The sequence below is a fragment of the Melanerpes formicivorus genome, unplaced genomic scaffold, assembly GCF_026170545.1.
Source record: "Melanerpes formicivorus ecotype bairdi unplaced genomic scaffold, bMelFor1.0.p_v2 SCAF_133, whole genome shotgun sequence".
Classification (NCBI taxonomy): Eukaryota; Metazoa; Chordata; class Aves; order Piciformes; family Picidae; genus Melanerpes; species Melanerpes formicivorus.
In genome coordinates this window covers 482,966-500,278 of record NW_027142485.1, presented here as the reverse complement: position 1 = coordinate 500,278, position 17,313 = coordinate 482,966, and the positions used below count along the sequence as shown (strand labels likewise).

General features: G+C 44.4%; 1 protein-coding gene across 4 annotated transcripts in view; it reads right to left on the bottom strand.

Annotated features, from left to right (window-relative positions):
* CD2AP (CD2 associated protein) overlaps positions 1-17,313 on the bottom strand; it is a 154,560-nt gene that overhangs the window by 132,481 nt on the left and 4,766 nt on the right. Inside the window, exon 1 of one of the 4 annotated variants that reach the window (XM_068168147.1) lies at positions 15,578-15,779. The exons of 1 other annotated variant lie outside the window; for it this stretch is intronic. In XM_068168147.1, the coding sequence (XP_068024248.1) occupies positions 15,578-15,605 (28 nt within the window). In that variant the 5' untranslated portion in view covers positions 15,606-15,779. Of the gene's footprint in view, positions 1-10,571; positions 10,590-15,577; positions 15,780-17,313 lie in introns of those variants that run through there. 2 more of the 4 variants (XM_068168144.1, XM_068168146.1) reach the window with 2 other exon arrangements.

Below are 17,313 nucleotides of genomic sequence, written 5' to 3'. Positions count from 1 at the left end.
TTGGACAGGACCTCTGCAGATCATCTAGTCCAAACCCTCTACTAAAGCAGGGTCACCTAAGAGTATGTTGCATAGGATCAAGCAAGTTTTGAGTATCTCCACAAAGAGACCCCAGAACCTCTCTGGGCAGCCTGTCCCAGTGCTCCATCAACTCCAAAAGGAAAAATAAGTTTCCTCATGTTCAGGTGTGTGGCCGGTTGACGTTGCCCCCTTAAGAAAGGGAATATGGTGGACGGAAGTTGGCAAACGGAAGGAATAATCTAAACTAATTTCATTGGGAGAGTGGGAGGAAGCACCTTCGGAACTGGGAGTGAACTGGACCTTTCCAGCACTTCTCTGTCAGTCTTGCTTCCGCCTTTTCTTCGTGCAGCAGCTCTGTCTCTGTGCTGGGCTTTCTGCCAAGGCCTCGGCCTTGAAGATGAGATAGAAGGCCTGTATTAACTGCTTTTCCAATTAACACAAAACTGCTTTTAACTTCTTTCTTTCGCTCTCTCTCTCTTCTAACCTAATCTGGGGAAAGGGGGGAGAGAGGGGAAAGAGGAGGTGGGGAACCCCCTCTCCGCCGAGGGGGTTACTCTCATTTCTGTGTTACTCTGTTGTATATCTTTGTATATATTGTAGATATTGTAAATATTCCCCTGCATACTCTACATTGCTTTGTAAATATAGCTCCACTGCTTTGCTAATTCAGCTTGTGAGTTTTTTTTTCCTTTCCCTTCAAGTTTCTTTCCCTTTACCTTACAAGGGGGAAGGGAGGAGGCTTCTTGGCCTTACCCTTCCAAACCCACCACATTTTTTTTTATTGGCGTACCCAACGTGCGGCAGATAATTAGTTTAATTTATTACTTGATTGATTTAGTGTTTTCTAGCTGAATTAGCAAACATGAAGGTATTGTGGTTTGTGGAGCGATTATTCTTTTCAATTTTTGGGGCTCTGATTTACAGATATTGTTTGGGTTTGACTTTGGATTGCCTGGGTAAATATTTGGTGCGGACAATTTATATGTGGGTTATGTATAAAGTTAAATTATGGTATGGAAAATGTATTAATTTATTATGGCCAGTGAGATACAGGAATGTTACCTCCACCACTCTCCCAATTGAGATAAAGGGTTTTAAGATTCCGCCTGAGGAATTGATTTTCTGAGAGAAGGGCGTTTCAAAGACCCTAGAGGTTACAAATGGGCTTTTGGAGTAGCTTCTATAGAAATTGATGGACAAAAATTGAAGCTGTCTGCCAGACCTGAACTTTCTGATGAATCTGCAGTTGTGGGACAACATAAGATACAGGACATTAAATTGCCGGTTGCTTCTCAGACTGTGCATCACAGACAATACAGAACCAACCGTGACTCTTTGTTGCCCATTCAGAATCTGATTCGTCAGTTGGAGAGTCAGAAAGTCGTCAGCAAAACTCATTCACCTTTCAACAGTCCAGTGTGGCCTGTGCGGAAGCAGAATGGAGACTGGCGTCTGACGGTAGACTACCGAGCCCTAAACGAAGTGACACCACCTATGAGTGCAGCAGTACCAGACATGATGGAACTGCAGTATGAGCTGGAATCCAAAGAGGCCAAATGGTATGCTACCATAGACATTGCTAATGCATTTTTCTCTATTCCCATAGCAGAGGAATGCAGGCCTCAGTTTGCTTTCACCTGGAGAGGAATCCAGTACACTTTCAACAGACTGCCAATGGGCTGGATCCACAGCTCAAGCATCTGTCATGCAGTGATCCACGATGCTCTGGAGAAAGGCGGTGCTCCAGAACACATCCAGTTCATCGATGACATCATCGTCTGGGGTAAAACTGCTGAGGAAGTCATCGAGAAAGGTAACAAAATCATTGACATTCTTCTGAATGCAGGTTTTGCCATCAAACGAGACAAGGTGAAAGGACCTACCACAGAGATTCAATTTCTGGGAGTGCGGTGGCAGGATGGACGCCGACACATTCCAGTGGATGTGGTAAATAGAGTCTCTACCATGGCGAGTCCCACAAACACGCAAGAGACCCTACGTTTCATGGGGATAGTGGGATTTTGGAGACTGCACATCCCTGGATACAGTCAGATTGTGAAACCTCTGTATGATGTGACTTGAAAGAGAAACCATTTCCACTGGGGACCTGAACAACAATCAGCCTTTGACCAGATAAAGCAAGAGGTAATTCAAGCAATGGGTCTGGGACCTGTCCGAGATGGTCCAGACATTAAGAACATTTTGTACACGGCTGCAAGTGACAATGGTCCAACCTGGTGCTTGTGGCAAAAAGCTCCAGGTGAGACACGTGGACGACCTCTTGGTTTTTGGAGTCGAGGTTACAGAGGTTCAGAGGCTAATTATACTCCAACAGAGAAAGAAATTTTAGCTGCCTATGAAGGAGTGAAAGCATCTTCTGAAGTGATTGGAACTGAATCACAACTTCTTCTAGCTCCCAGATTACCAGTTTTGAATTGGATGTTCAAAGGCAAAGGTTCCACACCACATCATGCCACAGACTCAACCTGGTCTAAGTGGATGGCTCTGATAACACAGAGAGCTCGAATGGGAAATCTTGAAAGACCTGGTCTAGTGGAGGTGATCTCAAGTTGGCCTGAAGGCATCAACTGTGCTAAACCTCCAGAGGAGAAAGTGACTTGTGCTGAGGAAGCTCCTCCTTACAATGACCTTTCTGATGATGAAAAGAAATATGCTTTGTTCACAGACGGTTCCTGTTGTCTTGTTGGAAACAAGAGAAGGTGGAAGGCTGCAGTGTGGAGTCCAACACGCCGAGTTGCAGAGGCGAAAGACGGAGAAGGAGAATCCAGTCAGTTCGCAGAGGTAAAAGCTGTCCAGCTAGCTCTTGACGTAGCTGAACGCGAGAGATGGCCAAAGCTTTATCTCTACACCGACTCATGGATGGTAGCCAATGCTCTATGGGGTTGGCTAAAGAACTGGAAGAAGAGTGGTTGGCAGAGGAAAGGAAAACCCATTTGGGCAGCCAACCTGTGGCAGGACATTGCTGATCGAATCGAGAGAATTCCAGTGAAAGTGAGACACATCGATGCTCACATTCCTAAGAGCAAAGCTACTGAGGAACAGCAACACAACCATCAGGCAGATCTAGCTGCAAGAGTTTCTCAAGTAGACATGGACTCTAATCTTGATCTCGACTGGAAACACCGAGGTGAGATATTCTTAGCTCGGTGGGCTCACGATTCGTCAGGACATCAAGGCAGAGATGCAACATACCAATGGGCTCGTGACAGATCCATAGACATTTCCATGGATGCTATCACACAAGTCATCCATGACTGTGACATTTGTGCTGCTATTAAGCAGGCAAAACGACATAAGCCCTTGTGGTATGGTGACAGATGGTCCAAGTACAAGTATGGTGAAGCTTGGCAGATTGACTACATCACTCTACCACGTTCTCGTTCTAGTAAGCAATACGTGCTTACTATGGTAGAGGCAAACACTGGATGGTTGCAAACTTATCCAGTTCCACATGCAACTGCACGCAACACCATTCTCGGTCTGGAGAGACAGATCCTGTGGAGACATGGAACTCCAGAGAGGATTGAGTCAGACAACGGAACTCATTTCAAGAACAACCTTGTAAAGAGCTGGGCAAAAGAGCACGGTATTGAGTGGATATTCCACATTCCCTACTATGCACCAGCTTCAGGGAAGATTGAACGCTACAACGGTTTGTTGAAGACCACTCTTAAAGCCATGGGGGGTGGATCTTTGAAAAATTGGGAAAAACATTTAGCACAAGCAACCTGGCTGGTAAATAGTAGAGGCTCAGTGAACCGAGCTGGACCTGCACATTCAGATTTGCTACGGAAAGTAGAAGGTGATAGAGTTCCTGTTGTTAGAGAAAAGAATCTGTTAGGTAAAACTGTTTGGGTATTTTCTCCCTCAGGAGAGGCTAAACCTGTCCGAGGGGTGGTTTCAGCTGAAGGTCTGGGTCACACTTATTGGGTAATGCAAGAGAATGGTGAAATTCAGTGTATTCCGCAAAGAAATTTAACTTTAGCTGAAAGAGGTTAATTTCAAACTGTTGTACAGCTACATCGCGTCCAAAGGAAGAATCAACGAGGAATCTACGGTGCACGAACCCTGAGATCCCTGAGTCAACTAAGAGACCCTGAGATTCCCTGCTTCCCTTTTCTTCGCTTCATCAGTGAAAAAATGAACTGTTTTCCATTTTTCTCATTTCCTGATTTTCTTGGACTTTTGAATCATCTACATCTGAGCATAGCCGGAATGGACTATGAACTTTGCTCACGAACTGTAAATATCGTTTTGGATTGGATGGACAGTATGAACAGCCAATGAAATTGTTTAGAAGGGGTGGACTGTGGCCGGTTGACGTTGCCCCCTTAAGAAAGGGAATATGGTGGACGGAAGTTGGCAAACGGAAGGAATAATCTAAACTAATTTCATTGGGAGAGTGGGAGGAAGCACCTTCGGAACTGGGAGTGAACTGGACCTTTCCAGCACTTCTCTGTCAGTCTTGCTTCCGCCTTTTCTTCGTGCAGCAGCTCTGTCTCTGTGCTGGGCTTTCTGCCAAGGCCTCGGCCTTGAAGATGAGATAGAAGGCCTGTATTAACTGCTTTTCCAATTAACACAAAACTGCTTTTAACTTCTTTCTTTCGCTCTCTCTCTCTTCTAACCTAATCTGGGGAAAGGGGGGAGAGAGGGGAAAGAGGAGGTGGGGAACCCCCTCTCCGCCGAGGGGGTTACTCTCATTTCTGTGTTACTCTGTTGTATATCTTTGTATATATTGTAGATATTGTAAATTTGTAAATATTCCCCTGCATACTCTACATTGCTTTGTAAATATAGCTCCACTGCTTTGCTAATTCAGCTTGTGAGTTTTTTTTTCCTTTCCCTTCAAGTTTCTTTCCCTTTACCTTACAAGGGGGAAGGGAGGAGGCTTCTTGGCCTTACCCTTCCAAACCCACCACAAGGTGGAACCTCCTGGGTTCCAGTTTGTGCCTGTTGCCTCCTGTCACTGGCCACTGTAGAGTTTGGCTTGCCCTTTAGATATTGATAAGCATTGATAGGATCCCCATTTAGTCTTCTCCTCTTCTTCACAGCACAGCCTTACAACCACTAGAGTCACAGTAAGCTTGTCGGAAAAAAAAAAAAAAAAAGGAAAAAAGAAAAAGGCATTGCAAAGCTCTGGCCTTCTTTCACAGCACCCTAAACTTATCTCTGCAGAAGCAGTGTGAAACTGCCCCCACAGGATGACTCCAGGAGGAGAGAGATTATATGCAAAGCAGCTTTAAAACAAATCCTTTCATAACTAAAGTTCAGAGTTAAATGATCTGATTCTCCTTTGCTAGAGTGAAACTAGCAATTTCATTTCTTCAAGCACCAAAGACAGAGACTTCTTGCAGCCACCTTGAGGCAGAATGGACACAACTTGAAACATTCTGACAAGTTTGCTTAATGTTCTGCTTTTGTATTTTTCCTAAAAATTTAATCAGAATCATTTCAGTTGGAAAAGACCTTTAAGATCATCAAGTCCAACCAGGAAGAAACAATGCAGAATGGAATGAAAAAATAAAAAGTAACTCTACAAAATTACAGTAAACTGGTATGTTTTCAGTAGATCCACAACTAAAGAGATAAAACTAGAAGACAATTTCTATCAGGCACAGCTTGACAACAGCTTTTGTAAATGTGCTGGGCACACCACTTTAAGTAGCATTGTTCTCCTGCTTCCAGTCACTCTTTTTGCAGCCATGACCTTAATCTCAGTTTCTGGAGAGCCAGTCTGGCTGAAAGCCAGTCCACAAAGAGAGAGAAGTTTTGGAAGATTCAGCTCATACAAGCAAGAGAGGAAGACAACATTCACTAGGCTGAGGAAAGTGAAGGGTAAGACTTTATTTCAGCTCCATCTTAAAAGGCCAAACTACATATACAGTCAAAACCATCTGACTAAGACTGACCCCTTAGTAATTCTATCTAAGAGGCAGAGATACTTTAAGAGTACTCTTTAAATGGTATATCAGGCAAGTTTCCAGGAACTCTGGCAATGCTGCCTTCTTTGAAACTATAGTAAAAGTCATTAATCTCCGATCTACAAAACTATTCACAGCAGCCAAGACTCAGCTGCTGTGGAAGCAGAAGGGGGGAAAAAAAAAAAAAAAAGTTTACCTAGTACTGGTTAATCCCAAAACTCTCATGAGCTTAAGCCATTTAGATAATTCAATACTTTGGTTGAAACAATGAAGGTGATAAAATTCATTTTGAGTTATAAAGATCTTCAGCACTAAGACACATAAGCAGATAGATCCTCACTGCCTTCCCCAGAACTCAGCAGAGCTCCAACTGCAAAACTCTCAGGGAACATCACAAGTAAGCACTGTCCAAAACTCTCACATTAAAGGGAAATGGTTCATTTTTCAATAATTCAACATATTAGATTCTAATTTATTCCACTAAAAATATTGCTTAATATCTTGAGCATGGTATAGGCAATATAAAAAAGTGATATTCAATGGCTCAATGTCTGAGACAAGTGGTGTTCTTCAGGGGTCACTACTGGGACCAGTGCTGTTTAACATCTTTGTCTGTGACATGGAGAATGGGATCAAGGCACTCTCAGCAAATTTGCTGACAACACTAAGCTGGGCCACATGGTGGACATGCTGGAGGGAAGGCGTGCCATCCAGAGGGACTTTGACAGGTCCCTCATGAAGTTCAACAGAGTCAGCTGCAAGGTCCTGCACTTGATAGTTTGGGTCAGTCAGCCTGGAGAAGACAAGGCCCTGAGAACACCCTATAGCAGCCCTCCAGTATTTGAAGGAGGCCTAAATGACAGTTGGGAAGGGAACTTTTTACAAAGGCATGTAGTGATAGGACTAGGGGTAATGGCTTCAGACTGGAAGAACCTAGAATGAGATTAGATATAAGGAAGAAATTCTTCTCCATAAGGGTGGTGAGGTACTGCAATAGGTTGACCAGAGAAGTTGTGAATGCTGCAAAACTGGAAGTGTTCAAATCCAGGTTGTCTGGGGCCTTGAGCAACCTAGTCTAGTAGGTGTCATCCCTGCCCAAGGCAGGAGCTTGCGACGAGGTGATCTTTAAGGTCCCATCCTATCACAGTCCACCCCTTCTAAACAATTTCATTGGCTGTTCATACTGTCCATCCAATCCAAGACAATATTTACAATCCGTAAGCAAAGTTCATAGTCCATTCCGGCTATACTCAGATGTAGATGATTCAAAAGGCCAAGAAAATCAGGAAATGAGAAAAATGGAAAACAGTTTATTTCCTCGCCAACGAAGTAAAGAAAAGGGAAAGAGGAATTCCCAGGGTCTCTTAGTTGACTCGGGGCTCTCAGGGTTCGCAGGGTTCGTGCACCGTAGATTCCTCGTAGATTCTTCCTTTGGACGCAATGTAGCTGTACAACAGTTGGAAATTAAACTCTTTCTGCTAAAGTTAAATTTCTTTGTGGAATACACTGAATTTCACCATTCTCTTGCATTACCCAATAAGTGTGACCCGGACCTTCAGCTGAAACCACCCCTCGGACAGGTTTAGCCTCTCCTGAGGGAGAAAATACCCAAACAGTTTTACCTAGCAGATTCTTTTCCCTAACAACAGGAACTCTATCACCTTCTACTTTCTGTAGCAGATCTGAATGTGCAGGTTCAGCTCGGTTCACTGAACCTCTACTATTTAGCAGCCAGGTTGTTTGTGCTAAATGTTTTTCCCAATTTTTCAAAGATCCACCCTCCATGGCTTTAAAAGTGGTCTTCAACAAACCGTTGTAGCGTTCAATCTTCCCTGAAGCTGGTGCATAGTAGGGAATGTGGAATATCCACTCAATACCGTGCTCTTTTGCCCAGCTCTTTACAAGGTTGTTCTTGAAATGAGTTCCATTGTCTGACTCAATCCTCTCTGGAGTTCCGTGTCTCCACAGGATTTGTCCTTCCAGACCGAGAATGGTGTTGCCTTCAGTTGCATGTGGAACTGGATAAGTTTCCAACCATCCAGCGTTTGCCTCTACCTTGGTGGTCTGTTTTGATTTGATCTTTTTTGGAATGACCTCCTTGGAGGATGTATATTCCTCACAGATGAAACTTCTATCCACCTGGAGGAAGAATTGGAATTATCTCTTTGTGCCAATTGGGATATGGTGTTTTTAAATTCATCTTTCAGCTCTTTCATGCAATTCTTTATTTCACCAGACAGAGTTTCAATGGCTGAAACCAAAGAAACACGTGTCATGCTATCCTCCAATTGTCTCATTTGATCACTGAATTGGCCAACCGTAGGAGGAGCTCCACCATAATTTCTTGACACGATTCTGCTTGCCAGAATGTTTGCATAATTAGAAGGAGCAAGCTTGATGAGCTTTTTAGCAAGACCTGTTCCCACAGGAATATCATCAGGATTCATAGTTTCATGTTCACCATAGAGTATCTCTCTAACAGCAAATTCTCTCAAGCGCTTAATTCCCTCATCTATGGTAGTCCAGGGTTTAGGGTTCCATAGAAGATCCTCTTGGGAAGGGTATCTCAGGGCAACTGCAAACAAAAGGCATACCCACAGATTATCCTTACCGAGAATCTTGGCTAGATGTCTATCTATTCCATTATCCTTCGAGAGATTTCCTAGCTGAGCTGCTGACTTGTTTCCAACTATTAGAGTTGGAGCACCTGTATCATAACATCTACTAAGCCAAGTTAGAACTGGCTCCTTATCTGCTCTGGTGTAATCTTTACGGTCATTTCTAATCTCTTCGCGAGGCGAATGACACCCGGAAAGGTCATCTTCCTCTCCATCTACCACATCTTACTGAACATGTTGTCCCCATAATCCTGCTGTCACTCTCCTAAGGATCCCTTTAAGCTGAGAACCACCCTTAGCTGATGTCCTAGCTGCATCTCTTTCTGGTGTTGATCTCAATAATTCAACTAGATCTTTAAAACAAACCTTCTCTTCCTCCTCAGCAGGATCTTTTCTAGTAGAGGGTCCCTCACCAAGATCAGTCTCCTGCTCTTCTCCTCCATTAGCTCCTGGATCCTCTTTGGTCTTTCCACTTCTAGTCTTTAAAACTGCTACTTGCTGAATTGGAGCTGTGTTTGAATTTACAGCCACCTTAACAGAAGCTGACAGGTTTTGAGACAAATCAGCTGCTGTGGGAGTGGATTCCGGCCCCACCAAGAGAGTGGGTGGAAATGACCTTGCCTCGTTAATGGCCAAAGGAGAAGAAGGAGGGGGAGCCGCCATGTTGGCAGTTGCCGCCGCCCCTGGCAGCTTGCCTGAATCAGCGACAAAACTGTTCAAAGCAGCTTTTCCAGTAGACTTTTTAGCTTTCTCTTTAACTGACACAGATTCTCCATTCTCCTCATCACTGGACGTCTCTGGGGCTGACCCAGAGGAATGCCGCTTCTTTTTTGATCTATGTTTAATAATAAAACACGCTCTGGACACCTTTTTCTCCCGGCGCAAGGAAAACAGCAGATACACATTAGTTATCACCAGCAGCAGGATTACACACATCAAATAAATCACCTTTGGATCCCAGCCATCACTTAAAGTTACTCTTTCCCCTACTGGGATCTTGAACTCCTTTATCTCAATCGGGAGAGTGCTAGAGGTCACATTCCTGTACCTCACTGGCCAGAAAAAATCCATACAGCGTCCATACAGGAGCCTCACCCTGTACATAAACCACAAATAAATTTTGTGCATCAAATATTTACCTAGGTGATCGACAAGGAGGCCCAGACAATACTTCTAGACCAGAACCCCCAAAATTGAGAAAAACATACGCTCCAAAATCCAAAACACCTTCATGTTTGCTAGTCTGGCTCGAGCAAGCAATAAATCAAGCTAATTATCCTCAAGCCCCACGTTGGGCGCCAAGAAAAAAATGTTGTGGGTTTGAGAGGAAGGCCCAGCCTTCTCCCCCCGACAAAGTGAAGGAAAAAAATATGACCACAGCTAGCCACAGCCGGAGGAGCAAAGGAATGCTGTATTTACAAGCAGTTTTAGGGAATGCAGAGTATATATACACAATTTACAGTATTTACAATATATACACAGAAATATACAGCAAAGTAATAGAGGAACGAAATTCCCCTCCCCCCCTTCTGGAGGAGGGTTCCCCCCCTGTACCCCCTTCTCTCACCTTTTTCCCCAGAGAGGGTTAGAAAGAGAGGAAAGGAGCAGTTGTTAATTAAAAGCAATTATAAATTAAATCAAAATGTTAGTAGGTTTGCAGGCCTCACGCTTATCAGTCCAAGGTCAGTCTGGCAGAGAGCCTAGAAGCAGACAAGCTGGAAAGGGAGGGGAGAGTGAACTGACAAAAGTCTCAGTTGTACTCAAAACTTAAAGTTGCATTCTACCAATCTACCAATGAAATTCGTTTAGACCTGTCCTTTGTTTATAAAACATTCAGCCACAGTGCCCCTTTCTTAAAGGCACAGCCTCAAACGGTCACAATATATATTCCTTTAAGAAAAAGTTAGCTTAAGATTCTAAATGACCTCATGCTATATTCTCTCCAGTGCACATCACCCCAAAAGTGGAAAGATTTAATACAGACACGTACTGTGACTCCTCCTTCAGTCTCATTTAGGACTCTGGCAGTGGCAGGTCTTAAGTTTTCCCGGAAATGAAGACACACTGCTCAAAAAGTGCCTATAATGCTTCATTATCTTCATTCGAGATTTCTGAAAAAAGCACCATTTCATATCAATATGTCTATTGCTAGAGCAATAAAACATAATCCCATCCAAAAATAGCTGCTGGCATTAGCCAGAGAAAGCAAATAGCTGCACTGGCATCACAACATTATTCAAATGAATTGGTTTACTCTAAAAAATACAGAATAATTTAGGGGGAAAGGAACCTAGAGGCTACGAAGGCAAACAGCCTGCTCAAAGCAAAGCCAGCATTGAAATTAAATCTTTAGTATGCTTTTATTTAGCATAGGAAAGGATCACTATAGAAGAGAGGTGATTGATCAGGTAGTTTTAGTATTTTAGTTCTGCCAACAGCCAACGTGGCAGGACAACTGAGGGTGATGCACAAGCAGGGTTACACTTGCACCATCACAGCAACCAAGTTACATAGAACTATTTCAAATCACTTCACACCCATGAAAATGAACAACAGCAAGGGTACAGGCATTACCTTTGCAGGGAGTGGGGTACACATTAGGTTGTTAGCAAATTCACAATTCAGATTAGAAAAGAAACAGAAATGTTTGGAGGAAAGAAAGGTGTCAGGGAAGGAAAAACTGAACATAATGTAAATATATTGCAAAATATAGAAAGTCATTAAAAAATAAATCAAACAATGAAAAAAACCCACCACCACTTCAAAAGGAACAGAAAGGGTAAACCCTGTAGTGGACCAGAGACACATCTAAGTACCCAAGCAGTAATCACAGTTTGGACTAACTGCTAGAAATTGCTATGTCCCAGACCCAATAGCAACAAATTTCACCTGGTTGACCTACCTACTTTTGTCAAGATGACCTAAGTCACTCTAAGCACGTTCGTTGCTGCTCTTTCCTAACAAATAATTTTTATGAAACCAGGTTAAAGAAATAGCAGAGTAGAAGTCACATATGACAGCATCTCCAAGGAAAGAAAGTGGATGGGAAGAGCATAGCTATGACAGCCAGAGCAAGATAGACTGGGCAGCCACCTTGCTTTGCCCCCATAAGTACAGCATGCCTGACCATGCATTTCCTGTGTTTAGTCAACAAAACCCCACTAAGGGACAAAAAACCCCTAACACAAGCAGAGAGAGTGAAGGCAGCCATTTATTATGAAGAAACTTCAAAGGGAAGATCCTACCTAGCTGAAAGACCTCTAAGAACTGTTAGAAAAACAAAAGAAACCAAGACAGCAAATATAATTACGCCCCTGCATGGAATTAAGTCTTAAATAACACATACACAGTCCTGAACAAGTCTCCATGATGCACTGAATTTAGGGAGTAGAACCTCAAGCAATGCTCAGCTGATAGAAGGAAATGTAGGCCACAGACCTTGGGAACAAACTGCAACTGTGTAGAGAAAAAAAGCCTTTAGCTGATTACCAACGGCCATTGTGACTCAGGAAGCCACACAACGACCTGAGAATAAGAGCTGGTAAACATTGCAAGAGTCCTTTATCTTTTCTCTAAACTTAGATAAGAGATGCTTGATCGTTTGCCTTTTGTCTAACACCTGCCTGGGCCTTCCCTGGCATTTTCTCGGCAGCCAATCATGAATCTGTAACTGTCGGATGGACACATTCAATTACCAATCACGAGTTGCTTTTGATTATGTTACCCTATATAAAGAACATACTTTGTAAAATAAAGTAGACACTTTGCCTGCATCAAGCTTTGTCTCCATCTCTCAATCGCAGTATCTCCACAACAAGACAAAATAAACCTTTATTAGAATAAACCAAACCAGGTTGGAAGAGACCTTCAAGATCATCGTGTCCAACCCATCAACCAATCCAACCCACCCAAACAGCTAACCCATGGCACCAAGCACCCCAGCAAGTCTCCTTCTGAACACCTTCAATGACGGCGACTCCACCACCTCCCCGGGCAACCCATTCCATAGCACAATCACTCTTTCTGTATAGAACTTCTTCCTAACATCCAACCTGAACCTCCCCTGGCGCAGCCTGAGACTGTGTCCTCTTGTTCTGGTACTGGCTGCCTGGGAGAAGAGACCATCATCAGCCTGTCTACAACCTCCCTTCAGGAAGTTGTAGAGAGTGATAAGGTCACCCCTGACTCTCCTCTTCTCCAGGCTGAGCAACCCCAGCTCCCTCAGCCTCTCCTCATAGGGCTTGTGTTCCAAACCCCTCACCAACTTTGTTGCTCTTCTCTGGACTCGTTCCAGCAAGTCAACATCCTTCCTAAACTGAGGGGCCCAGAACTGGACACAGTACTCGAGGTGTGGCCTAACCAGTGCAGTGTACAGGGGCAGAATGACCTCCCTGCTCCTGCTGGCCACACTGTTCTTGATGCAGGCCAGGATGCCATTGGCCCTCTTGGCTGCCTGGGCACACTGCAGGCTCATGTTAAACCTACCATCAACCAGCACCCCCAGGTCCCTCTCTGCCTGGCTGCTCTCCAGCCACTCTGACCCCAGCCTGTAGCACTGCATGGGGTTGTTGTGGCCAATGTGCAGAACCCGGCACTTGGATGTGTTAAATCTCATGCCGTTGGATTCTGCCCATCTGTCCAGCCTGTCGAGGTCTCTCTGCAGAGCCTCTCTACCCTCCAGCAGATCAACTCTTGCCCCCAGCTTGGTGTCGTCAGCAAATTTACTGATGATGGACTCAATGCCCTCATCCAGATCATCAATAAAGATGTTAAAGAGCACAGGGCCCAGCACTGATCCTTGGGGCACACCACTACTGACTGGCCGCCAGCTGGATGTGGCACCATTCACCACCACTCTCTGGGATCAGCCCTCCAGCCAGTTCCTAACCCATCGCAGTGTGCTCCCGTCCAAGCCATGGGCTGACAGCTTGGCCAGCAGTTTGCTATGGGGGACGGTGTCAAAGGCCTTGCTGAGGTCCAGGTAGACTACATCAACAGGCCTCCCCACATCCACCAGGCGGGTCACCTGATCATAGAAGGAGATCAGGTTGGTCAGGCAGGACCTGCCCTTCCTAAATCCATGCTGGCTAGGCCTGATCCCTTGGCCATCCTCTAAGTGTTGTGTTATTGCACTCAGGATGACCTGTTCCATGATCTTGCCTGGCACTGAGGTCAGGCTGACAGGCCTGTAATTCCCTGGCTCATCCAACCGGCCCTTCTTATGGATGGGCACCACGTTGGCCAGCTTCCAGTCCTCTGGGACCTCGCCAGTGAGCCAGGACTGCTGGAAAATTATGGAGAGTGGCTTGGCCAGCTCATCTGCCAGCTCTCTCAGCACCCTAGGATGAATCCCATCTGGTCCCATGGACTTGTGGGGATCCAAGCTGCTAAGGAGAGTTCCAACCACCGCCTCATGGAACATAGGGAAACTGTGCAGCTCCCTGGCTCCTTCTGCTAGCTCTGCAGGCCAGCTGTCAGGAAGACGTTCTGCCCTTCTAGTAAAAATTGAGGCAAAGAAGGTGTTAAGTATCTCTGCCTTTTCCTTATCCTTGGTTACAATGTTCCCCTCCGTATCCACCAAGGAGTGGAGGTTGTCCTTCCCCTTCCTCTTACTATTAATGTATTTATAGAAGGACTTTTTGTTGTCCTTCAAAGTAGAGGCCAGTTTAAGCTCCAAGTGTGCTTTTGCCTCCCTAATTCTCTTCCTACAAGACCTAGCAACATCCTTAAACATTCTGTGGGTTGCCTCCCCTCGCTTCCAAAGGTGATACACCCTCTTTTTTTCCCTCAGTTCCATTAAAAGTTCATGAACCATCCAGGCTGGCCGTCTGCCCCGGCGGCTCATCTTCTGGCACATTGGCACAGCCTGTCCCTGAGCCTTCAAGTGCTTCAAGTGCTATCAAAATTAAAATAACCCTCTAGTACAGGTGCCCAACCCCCAGAATGACTGGCACACAAACATACTAGACAAGAGAGACTTCTTAGTCTGCAGCCACCAAAAAATTATTCAACATTTCTCAAAAATACAAATGAGTTAGGCTGAACAAGTAGCAGTTTTAGGGAAAGTCTCTTTACAACTACCTGGAGGGAGGTTGGAGCAAGGAAGGGGACAGCCTCTTCTCCTTGATGGCAAGCAACAGGGCTAGAGGAAATGTGTTGGGGTTTGTTTTGAGCAAGAGGGGACATGGGTCCCAGGAACACCTGTGCAATTCAGGCCTTGAAGAATTCTCTGTTGATAATATAGTGGTGGAGTAGGAGCTGTGAGAAAGTGCTGATTGCTTGGTATGCTGAAGTCCAGCTGCCCCTGAGAAGGGAGGCAAGCAAGATAAGGAGGAGGCGAGATCTGGGAAAGAGAGCAATTAGGCCGGATAGAAGAATTCCACAGAGTTGTGAAAACAATGATGTAACCTTTTAGAGAGTAACCAATAATATGTTGCCAAGTGGGCATAATTATAGCAAACTGTATATAAGATGTGTCTGATGCTCAATAAAGTTGGATTCCGCTGATCACATTGGTCGTATAGCGGCCCCTTCTTGCAACAGAAATGGTTACAAGCTGCACCAGGGGAGGTTTAGGCTGGATGTTAGGAAATATTTCTTCACTGAAAAGGTTATCAAAGATTGGAAGAGTCTGCCCAGGGCAGTGGTGGAGTCAAGCAGTGTGAGGACCTGGCGCTTAGGGACATGGTTTAGTATTGACCCTTCAGTGCTTGGTCAAAGGTTGGACTGGGTGATCTTCGAGATCTCTTCTGTGAAAGGATGCGTTCCCCCCACACACTCTCATTTATGCAGAGGACTCTCACTGCCACAGGTAGTTGTGGAAGGCAAGAGCCACATTCCTCTTTGTCCCTCTTTGTGTAAGTCTGTCATGGTTCATCCCTAACTACAAAAAAAAAGGTCTGATGAAACTACAAATACATTTGAGCAAGTCCATAAATTACTAATTGCCAGCCTACAGATTTTTAGTTAAAAAAAAAAGACATTTTCACAACAGACCTGCTTTCCATAGCCTTTTCCTCCCCATCTGCCCCACAGACAGGACTCTCAGTGCATCAGCTTTTACAGTACTGGGAAAAAAAAAAAGAAGCAAGAGCTGAGCTGACAGAATCTCTATCACCTTTCATAGTTATTTCTCCTCTACCTTAACCCAAATTCTGTATTCATCAGCTCTTCCTACTTATTGTAGTTTGATTTCCCAGTAGCTTAGGCACCTCTCTTCCAGAGGTCAACTTTCCCTCAACCTCCCTTTTAGTTTTGTCTAGAATAAAGAAAATGAAAGGAAGAAAGCACTTTGCTCAGTATTGCCAGTACAAATACAGTTGGTCTGTCAACATTAAGGCTCAAGTACCCTAGTAGAGAAGTTGCAATAACTTGTACTTCTGATTAAGTAATTTTTCCTCTTCAGCAGTTCACTGTGAATAAAGTTCAGCTGTACACCACACATTACATACTTCTTAGCAAAAATGTGAGCAGGACTCTTCAACTATCCTATCCCATTTGATTGGGAGTATTTGGTGCATATTTTTTGGGGTGGGTTTGTTGGGTTGATTGCTTAGGTTTTTTAAAATCAGAGCAGAAACACTGAAGTAATGTTTTAGTTGGTCCTTTTACTACCACTGAAGACTGAAAAAAATCTATCGCTGTTCCTGAGACAATGTTACAAGCATTCAGTCAGCTTACAAAAACCTAGACTTTTTTCTGCTGCCAACATCAAGGTTAAGAACACAAAAGGCTATACAGAACTTTAATGTTCAAAGAACTTACTGAATAGTTTCTGTAGAGCAAATATGTTTACATATGTAACTTGTGGGAACCACAAATGAAAACTTGTACACATTACTAGAAACAAAAAGGAGGAAAAAATGCACAGAGTTAAGAAGATACTAACTGAAGACAGCAGATTTCAGTGTACCACTGTGGCAATTCATCAACTGCTGCTGGAATATTTCATTCTTAGTTGTGAAGGCATACAAAATAGTCAGGATGCAGCAAATCGAGCTCAACCTTCTTGTTAAATTGCATCAGCCAAATCTTTTCCCAACTATAATTAGGAAAATCATTTGTTATTGAGCCATAAGTAGACAGGACAGATGTTACAAGGCACCAACATATGGAACTCTACCTCCATGTAGATATCATGATATCAACCCAAGACAACAAAAACATTAATTCACAGCATCACAGTATAGCCAAAGTTGGAAGAGACCTCGAGGATCATCAAGTCCAACCTGTAACCACAGACCCATGACTAGACCATGGCACCAAGTGCCACGACCAATCTCCTCTTGAACACCTCCAGGGATGGTGACTCTACCACCTCCCTGGGTAGCCCATTCCAATGACGAACGACTTGCTCGGTGAAGAACTTTCTCCTCACCTCGAGTCTAAACTTCCCCTGGCACAGCTTGAGACTGTGTCCCCTTGTTCTAGTGCTGGTTGCCTGGGAGAAGAGACCAATCCCTTCCTGGCTACAACCACCTTGCAGGTAGTTGTAGAGGGCAATGAGGTCACCCCTGAGCCTCCTCTTCTCCAGGCTAAACAATCCCAGCTCCCTCAGCCTCTCCTCATAGGGATTGTGCTCAAAGCCTCTCACCAGCCTTGTTGCCCTTCTCTGAACACGTTCAAGTGTGTCGCAGGGTTGGAAGGGAAAGGCCGGGCCTTCTCCTCCCCCCGGAAAGTGGAGGAAAAAAAAACTCACAGCTGAATTAGCAAAGCAGGGGGTGCTGTACATT